Source organism: Saccopteryx bilineata, chromosome 4 (assembly GCF_036850765.1).
Source record: "Saccopteryx bilineata isolate mSacBil1 chromosome 4, mSacBil1_pri_phased_curated, whole genome shotgun sequence".
In the NCBI taxonomy this organism is placed as follows: domain Eukaryota; kingdom Metazoa; phylum Chordata; class Mammalia; order Chiroptera; family Emballonuridae; genus Saccopteryx; species Saccopteryx bilineata.
In genome coordinates, this window is record NC_089493.1 from 94,532,951 (window position 1) to 94,543,217 (window position 10,267).

A 10,267-nucleotide genomic window follows, 5' to 3' on the forward strand; every position below is an offset into this window, starting at 1 on the left:
TTATGGGGGGGGGGGGAGAGGGAGGGAGAGGGAAGGTGGAGGGGGAGGGGCACAAAGAAAACCAGATAGAAGGTGACGGAGGACAATCTGACTTTGGGTGATGGGTATGCAACATAATTGAATGACAAGATAGCCTGGAGATGCTTTCTTTGAACATATGTATCCTGATTTATTGATGTCACCCCATTAAAATTAATAAAAATTTATTTTAAAGAATGTGTGAAGGGAAGTAAAAAGGTGACTCTCAGAAGAGTACAGTGACATTCCTTGTTTGAGGGTGTGAAGGTGAATCAGGCAAGTATCACACAGTTATCTACCAGAGGCCCAGCACCATGGTGGTGTGCTTCACTATGACAGGGAGCCTGCCTGGGCAATAGGTCGTGGAAAGGACTAGAGCAGCTCCATACTTTTCTGTTAAGTTTCAAGGATGATAAGACAATATCAGAGACTTCAGTGGATCCTTTTCATGCAGCATGCATGAAGATGCAGATCCCAACTTGGGTCATGATATGACTGTCTTCCCAGGTTCTTCCCCAGCCTTGGGTCCAGGAAGAGGGAGGACAGAGAGTGACTACCATGTTCAGAGCTGTGTCGTGGGCCTTTAAGGGTCTTCACTGCCCCTCGGTCCTTCTCTCAGCAAGAATGATCAGCAAAAGAGCAGATGAAATCTGTGCCCTGGCTGGGAAGGTGGCTGTGATCACTGGGTCCACAAATGGGTGAGTGAATGGGAGTCCATGAGACCAAGAGCTGTTAGAGTCCCCATCCCAGACCAGGGGATGTCATTCCCACACATCCTTGCCTGACACACCCACCTCATTACACAGCTCTGGTATTTATAATAAACTCCAAACCTCAGCATGTCTTTCTAACACATCTTGTTTCTAAGTCCCAACAAAGACATATTTGAAAATAAGCTGTTTCTGCATCAGTTAGAGCTGTGTTTGATACTAGTCTCTGCTACTTACAGGCTGGGTTACCCTAAGATATTTGAGTTATCATTATAGGACAGCCCTGTCTCCCCATTTTTCAGAAGAATGTTGCCAAGACCTTTAATGTCAGGGTCCAGTAAGGAAAAGCCAGAGACCTATACTCTCTCAGAGTAAGAGTCCCACTGTCTGCAGAGTGCCCACTGTCAGTAAAGCCCTGGGCAAGGCGATGACTCATGACCAGCTATAAGACTTTTATAAAGGAAGCCCTACTCATCACATCTCTTCCTATGTCACTCCATTTCCAATTATCCTCTAATTGCCATAATGGACCATGGTCTGGAATGAGTCATTACTGCAGGGAAAATTCTGGTATTGAGTGCTACAGGGATTATCTACCTTTTTACCTTTCTTGGTCATATTAGATCCTTTTATTTTAGAGCTGTTAGTAGCCCAGACTTCCAGATCTCCATGATATTTAAATCTGTGTGTCCCCAATGCCCAGCCTTTATAATAAAAAATTAGGTCAAAATTCCAAGCTGCCCAAATAGTTTGTACAGGAGAGAAAAACCTACTTTCTCACCTTTATCACAGGAGCTCAACAAGCCCCAGCCAAGAGTGCCTCAGACCTCTTTTAAGTAAGGAGATGGAGGGGGCAGAACATGTTCTCAGCATCAAAGATTTTATACTGCAGAGCAGAGGAAAGCCACAAAGCTTAGAGTTAGTTCAATTTGCACCAGAGTCCTCTGGCCAAAACAAAGGCAGAAAACACTGGGCAGTGAAAGACTACAGCGTCAGCGGGCGCCAGTGGTTTACACATGTTCTGATGGAACATTACATTTTTTAAATTCCCTTTACTAAAACTGATATGGAGATGTTTTCTCTGAACATAGGTACCCTGATTTATCAATATCACTGCATTAAAATTAATAATAAAAAATAAAGTACCAAATAGTGTAGATAATAAAAAAACTGATATGAAAAACTTCTTATCCATATAATTATAATATATCCATATACTACATATATATGATTATAATATATATACTTATGATAATTAACTGCATTAGTGTTGGTGAAGACCTGACATAGAGTAAGCATTAATAGTTTTTATTTCCCAGGCCAAGGATTTGGAGGCAACCCTAGAACCAATGGCTGAACTCATTTTGTGTCACACATGGAGACCCCAAAAGGTGGGTGGGAGGGCTGAAACCACACAGCCACGTTTTCCCTCAGGATTGGCTTTGCCATCGCCCAGCGTCTGGCCCAGGACGGGGCCCACGTGGTGGTCAGCAGCCGGAAGCAGCAGAACGTGGACCGCGCAGTGGCAGCACTGCAGGGGGAGGGGCTGAGCGTGACGGGCACCGTGTGCCACGTGGGGAAGGCTGAGGACCGGGAGCGGCTGGTGGCCACGGTAAGGAAATGGGGATCAGGGGATGGAGGGGTAAATAAGAGTAGTAATAGTGGTTATTTTAAAAACATAACTTGATTGAGTGAACAAGCACAGAAATTAAGTGACTTTGGTCACTCCAGAGCCTACCATATACCTGAACAGAACACAGATCTGGGCAGAGAGATGTTTTGAGTCTGATGAGGATAGACAGCTCTCTACCCTCACTGGTGTAGTCCCCTCCTGGATTTAACCAGGAATAGCCCCAGGGACAGCAAACAGGACGCATCTCCCACTGAAAACCTCTTTTGCTCCCTGACTCCTGGTCCTTAATGTTCCCTTCTCCCCACAGGCCCTAGATCACTGTGGGAGTGTTGACATCCTGGTGTCTGTGGCAGCAGTCAATCCCTTTGTAGGAAGTATCTGGTTGACCAGTGAGGAAGTCTGGGACAAGGTAAGGTCTAAGGTCACCAGGTAGGATAGGCTAATGTCATCCTCAACTTCCGTGTGACCCTCTCTCCGTCTCATCTCCCACACACCTTCCCTTCTCAGACTCACTGGCACAGAGCAAGGCCAGATGCCTGGACTCTTACTCTTAAATCCCCATCTGTGAGATGGAGGTGAGACAGTCTACACTGCAGTTTTGGTCCCCACTGTCCCTGAACTCCCAGTCTGCTGGGAAGGTCCAACACAGAACCAGGTAATCACAATAAATGTGGCACACAGAGAAGGGAATGACTCCCTTCCTTCTTAAGAATGTTTCATCCTCAATGCGGGAACCCTGAAATCCAGCTGCACTGGTTTCCTAGGGCTGCTGTAACGAAGTGCCACTAACCCCATGGCTTACCTGGAAGTTGACTGTGCCGCAGTCCTGGAGGCCAGAAGGCACCAGCAGGGTCAGTCCCTTCTGACAGCTGTACAGAATCTGTTCCATGCCTCTCCCCAGCTACTGCTGGTTTGTTGGCAATCTTTGACGTTACCTGGCTTATAGAAGGAAGCATCACTCCAATCACTGTCTTCATCTTCACATGGGCAGGGGGTGAGAGAGAGAGAAAAAAAGAGAGAGAGCGTGAGAGAGAGAGAAATTTCCCTTTTTAGGACACCATTTATTTTTAATTAGGATCCATCCTATGTATTTTTTTATTCTTTTATTTTTTTTATTCATTTTTAGAGAGGAGAGGGAGAGGGAGAGAGAGAGACAGAGAGAGAGAAGAGAGAGAGAGAGAGAGAGAGAGAGAGAGAAGGAGGGAGGAGCTGGAAGCATCAACTCCCATATGTGCTTTAACCAGGCAAACCCAGGGTTTTGAACCGGCAAACTCAGCATTTCCAGGTCGACGTTTATCCACTGCGCCACCATAGGTCAGGCAATCCTATGTCTTTTAATTACCTGTGCCTGCAATGACCCTATTCCTATTGGAAGTCACATTCTGAGGTATAGGGGGTTATGACTTTAACATAGAAATTTGGTGGTACACATTTGATCTCATAACACTCACTTTCCCCAAACTCAACGGGTGGGTGACTGCTAGGACCCAGATAGGATATTGTTTTCCAGCTGGTGCCCTTACAGACACGGGAGACATCCTGCAGACTCCAGTTCTTCTGCCTGCAAGGTCAGGCTCATCCCCACATTCCTGCATTTTCAAGATGCCTTCCTCCACTACCTCCCCTGTGTCTAAGAAAGCCAGTACTGTCCCTACATCCTGTTGTCAGAAGCCATCACACCCATGTTCTAATGCGGTACATGTGCGAATACACTGAGAACATGCGCTGGATTGAATGTCCCTCTCCCCTCCCCTCCCCTCATTTGCTCTGTTTTCAGACCCTGAATGTCAACGTGAAGGCCCCGGTCCTGCTGCTGAACCAGTTGCTGCCTCACATGGATAAGAGGGGGTGAGACAGAGAGGGGAAAGGGAAGGATACATTTGGTGTGAAATATGGAGCAGAGGAGGTAGATGTGAGTGGAAGCTGATGTTGAGTTAGCCCTCCAGGGAGGACAGCAGGATTAGCTGAGTCAGTAACACAGAGAAGTGAGAGTCTGACTTTCAGACTGCATCAGCTAAACCAGGGGTCCCCAAACTATTTACACAGGGGGCCAGTTCACTGTCCCTCAGACCGTTGGAGGGCCGGACTATAAAAAAAAACTATGCACAAATCCCTATGCACATTGCACATATCTCATTTTAAAGTAAAAAAACAAAACAGGAACAAATACAATATTTAAAATAAAGAACAAGATAATTTAAATCAACAAACTAACCAGTATTCCAATGGGAACTATAGGCCTGTTTTTGGCTAATGAGATGGTCAATATGGTCCTCTCACTGAACACCAATGAAAGAGGTGCCCCTTCCGGAAGTGCGGCAGGGGCAGAAAAAATGGCCTCAGGGGGCTGCATGCGGCCCGCGGGTCATAGTTTGGGGACCCCTAAACTAAACAAACAAAAGAATTCAATTCATCAGTGTAATTCTCTCATGCCTAGAATGCCCAGGCAATCTGACAAGGGCTCTACTATAAGCAGAACAAGGAATCTATAGACAGAAAGGTCCAAGTCCCCACAGCTACCCTATAATCAGAGCAATGTAAGTGGTCTTGCTAGAACTGTGAAAGTTTGACTTCATAGTTTTAAGTCTTGTCTCTTTACATTAATATGCAATGTCTAGAGTACCCAGAAATCAGGCAAGGACTCTAATGGAAGACAGAAATAAGATGCTAATGACAGGAAGGCCCTGAGTTCCCTACTGTCCTGGAATCAGGGAACTGAAAGTGGCCTCTCAGCTGCACGCAGCAGGTCAGGGCACAAGCGTCCAGGTTCAGGCACCCCGCAGCCTGCCATCAGCGACAGTGGTAGAGTTTCTCAACTCCACGCAGCTCTTATCTCCCAACCTTCTTTGTTTTTAGACAACCACATCCTCCATTATCTTCCCCATAGTCCCTGCTTTGTGTGAGGTACATAGAACAAGCTGTAGAACCATCAGTGAGTGCAGGGAAAGGTCACAGACCAGGCTGGACCAGCAGGTATTGTCAAATAATGGACAGCCTTGAATACGATCATAAGGAATTTTGTCATTATTCTGGAGACAAAGGTGAAAATCATATGATTGTTTGGTATAATTATTTTAGCACATTTTATCCTCTGTATCAAAGGAGAGCATGAAGGAAAACACTTGAGGGACACAGAAAGCACCCGAATTGACAGGCCTACACCGAACAGACACCGAGGGAAAGGGGATGAGTGTGTAGAGGGAAAGAGACAGGAGTGCAGATTTCCTAGAGGACCAAACAGGTCCCAGAAAGGAAACTTTAGTCTACAGTATCTGCCGTGAGAGGAAACTGCGGGTAGAGTGGTGAGGTCAGAACAGGGGTCCTTAGGCCTGGTCAGTGAGGAAGCATTGAGCATCCTTGAGGGGCAGGGTTAAGAGGGGACACGGAGCTTCTGGGATTAAGAATATTACTCCTAAGCATGCCTGTTGTGGAACACCCTCACACCAGAGAGAACAATAGTCTAGAACAAAGTCAGATGTTGGCTGTATTTCATGAAAGTGTTTGTACTAGTACCCCTTAATGTACGTTGAGCATGTAAGTGTGACATGAGAACAGAACCCTGGTCCTGGCCCTCAGGATGCTCTAGGACAGAGGAAACTGGCTGGAGGAAAGTAGGAGAGGGCTCTAACTGGCTGTAAACTTTCATGGTCCAGAGTCTTTAGTGCTTTTCATGCCCCAGCTGTGTGTATTTGCCCCATTTATATGTGACTCTATCATACTTATTTTCTCTTTCTCTTGCCAGGGGAAGCTCTATAGTTCTGGTCTCCACATGTGCAGTATATAGCCCAACACAAGTAAGTATTCTCTTCTATGAAAAGAAAGGATAGAGGCCCATTTGCCATGAAAGTGGAGTGGCCCAGGAAGTTCCCAACACAGGCCCTTGCTGTTGGAGCACACCTACATGCACATTTGATCAAGACGTGTCTCCGAACTTCCTTCTCAGAAAAACATGCATGGCAGCCTTTTACCTTTCCTTATGAGATCACCAGTGGTCTCTCATTGCTGCTGAAGAGATATTTTTATGCACGGGCCTAGGGAGGCAATTGAAGCTCCCCTCCTCAGTTTCCGTTCATGCCACCTACTTTCCTTTGTGTTGTTCACAGCAAATAGGGGCCTACAATGTCAGTAAAACAGCCATTCTGGGACTCACCAAGACCCTGTCCAAGGAGCTGGCACCAAAGAACATCCGAGTGAACTGCCTAATGCCAGGAATCATTGACACACCTTTCAGCCAAGTGGTGAGGATGAAGGACAGCTTCTGCTCCTGCCCCACTGAGCACCAGGGTACCTTCCCTTACCAGGCCATGCCTCACAGAGACTTGCACCTGTGGACTCTTGTGTTGATGCGCTGGTCCACTGCCTTTAGGATCAGCAACAGAATCAGGACTTCAGTCCTCTGCTAGGGGCAAGCCCAGAGTGTCCCCAGCTGCCAAGGTGTCGATATGTGGAGTTCATGTGATTCCATCTGTACGAGCACCACTAACCATTTCACTTTTCCCTTTAGTTATTGGAGAATCCAGACTTTTGGGATGATTTATCCACATACTACAAAATCCAGAGGTAAATTGTGGGTGAGGCAGTGTCCTTCCTAGATCTGGGATAATGGAACTGCAGACCTTCGTGATGAATAAAGACCATCACCACCCCTCTGCTGGCAATTACCCATTTCTCTTCCTTAGTGTTGAGGCTTGAAGAGCCCACATATCTCCACTTTCAGCCCTTCTCTCATGCCCATGGGGGTTTTCACTTCCCAGGAGCCCACAGGAGCCCAGGGCTCATGGGAGGCATCATCACTCTCAGCCCCACCTCCTCTCTCCATGCAGAATCGGGAAGCCTGAGGACTGTTCCGGAGTGGTGTCCTTCCTCTGCTCTCCAGATGCCAGCTACATCAACGGAGAGAGCATTGTGGTGGGGGGCTGCTCACCCCGCCTCTGAGGACATGAGCGCAGAGCTCAGGCTTGCCTCTCATTGTAGAAGCCCTCTGTGGCTCTGGAGCCACCATGTTGGGTCACCTGTATAAATGATGAGCTTGTGCTTCAACTATACACTTGACGTTCAACATAATGAGAGTGTGAAACAATAAAAACATCAGAAAAGAAAGTTTACAGCATAAAACTGTCTTTAATGTTTTTACTTTTCTTTACGCCTTTTCCTGGCTGGATAGTTAGGAAACCATGACAGGCTAACAACAGCACTGTGATCAGGAGATCAGTGACCTCAGGAATGAAAGCCTAGATTACCACATTAGGGGTTAGCAACCTAGACCAAAAGACATGCTGACCAACGGTGAAGGGAGTTCAAAAAGGGTGTAGACTGATCTCTTTTGTAGCTGTGGGCAGTTCCCTGCACCCTGACAGTTTCTCAAGCACCTGCACTTCCCCAGCACCATGGGAGATTGCTTGGTTTTCCACAGACACAACCCAGAATGCAAGGGAGTGAATGGGAGGAGAGGAGCCTCAACCAACAGAGGATAGGAATGGAATCAATGCCCTGCCTTCCCACCTGGTATTTCAGTGTCAGGCAAGAATAGGACCCTGTGACTCACTCTGATAACCTGCATGATAATGCTGACATTTTTCTTGCCTTGTCTCACTTTTCCTACTTGTTTCTTACCTGGGTCATACTTATATAGGCACTGTTTTATAATAATTAAACTCTACATTTATATTTTATGTACTTTTTTATATACATTACGTTTCCCTATTAAATATTAAAAATATAATAGGTGTTAAGTAGGAATTTGGCTTTAATTCATTGTATTATAAGTGAAAATTTTCATAATTAGAAAAATAAATTAGATGACATATAAGTTAGAGGGGAGTAAATATATAGATTTAGAGTATTTTAGGTTTTTATAGTGTATATGTACCAGTGAGGATCTTAGCAAGAATCCAACAAACTTTTAAACTGAGTAATTTGAGAAGGGATTAATAAAAGTATCATTTACAAAGTCATGGTCAGGGTGCAAGGGAACAGTGGGGAGCCAGCACCACCTCCAGGCCCGAAGAAACAGAGTAGGGAACAGATACAGAAACCAAAGAGGGTAGCTAGAAGGAATAGGTGGACCGACAGGAGCCCCAGACTTAGGTAGAATCCCAGCCCTCACATTGTGACCTAGCAGAGAGGGAGTCAGGGGTATAAATACCCAACCAGAAGGAAAGGGAGTCAGCTGATCAAGCTGTATGAGTCAGTCTTGAGGCACAGAGCAGAGAGAGAAAGGGAGGAGATTGGCAGTGGAAGGGTAAACAGATGCTATCCAGTTAGAGCAGGAGGATGGTAAAGCTATTAATTTTTACTTTGACCGTTAAGCTAATGCATTGTAATTTCTACAGTAACCACTAAATAAAACCAGAGATATATGCCAAATTAGCACACAGAGAAAAATAAAATAAGTTTTAAAAAACTGTCGCAGTACAGCCACGATGAGTCTGTTACGGGGTCTTCAAACGGGAAAAGGTATGGAATTGAAATAAATGATATTTCAGGGACTTAAAGATATATATATATACAGATGGGTTCAGGAGGATGCCATGGATAACAGTCTCTACTGTTTCTTAGCTGTAACGTGCCTGCTCCCAGAATTTTTTTTTATTCATAGAAAAAATGTGGTCCATCAGCAATTCAATTAAGTTTCCAAGGCAACTCAAAGACAACCTCCACCATACCATCCAAATCTACTTTAATTAGAAACTAGCTTCCAGTTTCCTCCGGAGAACATGGGTGAGACAAATGAGAATCAGGTGTAGCTCTTTGTTAACTAGGGTGGAGCTAGCATATGGAGAGTATACTAACTCAGGGGTGAGAGTTTCTTGCTATTTCCATGCTTTATTCATGGACATGGTTTATTTCATGGACATGGAATAAAGATACAGCTAGAACCTTTAACCTGACCTTTGATGGAGAGAGCCCAGAATGCATGGCTAACTTGCTCAGAGGTTGTGTTAACTACAAAAGAAAAATGGGTACAGAGTCATTTCTCAGTGCAGGCAGAACTGATGGTTTCTTCATGTCTTTGGCACAGCCTGACCCCTAAGTTTAGCTTTTCTTTGCATCTGATTTGGAGACAGCTAATACAAACATCCTTAGCCTTCATAAATTCAACTAAATAAATGTTATGAAACAACTGTGGAGTGGCCATGTTATCACACAGAGCCTTAGGTCTCAAATGTTTCTGGGCCATTGGTGAACAGGTGCCATTAAGGTTTAAGAAAATCAAGAAAGCTGGGACAACATGATGGGGAGGGAGACTGATCAGCAAGGGCACCTGAAAACTCAAAGTAGTTGCAATTACTATGGTCATTGACACCACTGCATGAGTATAACAGAGACTGACCAGCTCAGTGCTCCAATCCAATTTTTTTGCATGTGGACATAGGAAGCCACCTTGACAATTAAGTTGAAGCTACATAATAATTTCTGTCTGTGCCTGGCCCCTAAAATTTCCCACAAGAACCTTGACTCACTCTTTCTCCAATTTGCATGGTTGTAAGTAAAAGATTCTGAAGGGATGAAGTTTATAAGATATAAGCAGCCAGAGTCCCTGACTTTCTACTCTAAGAAAAGCTGCCCAAAAGAGACACAAAGCCTGCATTGGACTGTGACACAAACAATTCTTACTGAGATACCTCAGTGAGATCTGGGAATTCTTATTAGCCAGAATAGCTTAGCATGTCTTACCATTGAGCAAGTGTGGATTGGGGAGGGTCAAGTAGCTACTTTCCCACTTCCGGAAATTACCTCAAGCATAAATAGACTCCTTGAAGGCCAGAATAAAAGGAAGCAATTGGACTCCCTAGGCAGGTCTTAGAGGCAGGATCCTCTTCATGGCCTATAGTCTCCTCGGTAATTATCATTGGGATGGCCATACTTTCTCTTCCTGGGAAAATCCCTCCTATTCACAGGGCTA

The 10,267-nt window shown here is 45.2% G+C and overlaps 1 protein-coding gene across 1 annotated transcript; it reads left to right on the forward strand.

Annotated features, from left to right (window-relative positions):
• The first annotated feature begins 576 nt into the window (after positions 1-576).
• LOC136334606 (dehydrogenase/reductase SDR family member 4-like) lies at positions 577-7,296 on the forward strand. The gene is made up of 7 exons (XM_066275051.1): positions 577-716; positions 2,163-2,340; positions 2,669-2,770; positions 4,139-4,209; positions 6,104-6,155; positions 6,465-6,599; positions 7,129-7,296. Exons 1-7 carry the CDS (start codon positions 577-579, stop codon positions 7,294-7,296), a joined length of 846 nt encoding a protein of 281 aa, XP_066131148.1.
• The last annotated feature ends 2,971 nt before the right edge of the window (positions 7,297-10,267 follow it).

What these genes read in the sequence shown, in the direction of transcription:
- LOC136334606 (XM_066275051.1), top strand. Translation starts at nt 577, where the DNA reads ATGTTCAGAGCTGTGTCGTGGGCCTTTAAGGGTCTTCACTGCCCCTCG. An exon ending in GGGAGCGGCTGGTGGCCACG is followed by an intron (nt 2,341 to 2,668) that starts GTAAGGAAATGG and finishes TTCTCCCCACAG; the next exon opens with GCCCTAGATCACTGTGGGAG. An exon ending in CCTCACATGGATAAGAGGGG is followed by an intron (nt 4,210 to 6,103) that starts GTGAGACAGAGA and finishes TTCTCTTGCCAG; the next exon opens with GGGAAGCTCTATAGTTCTGG.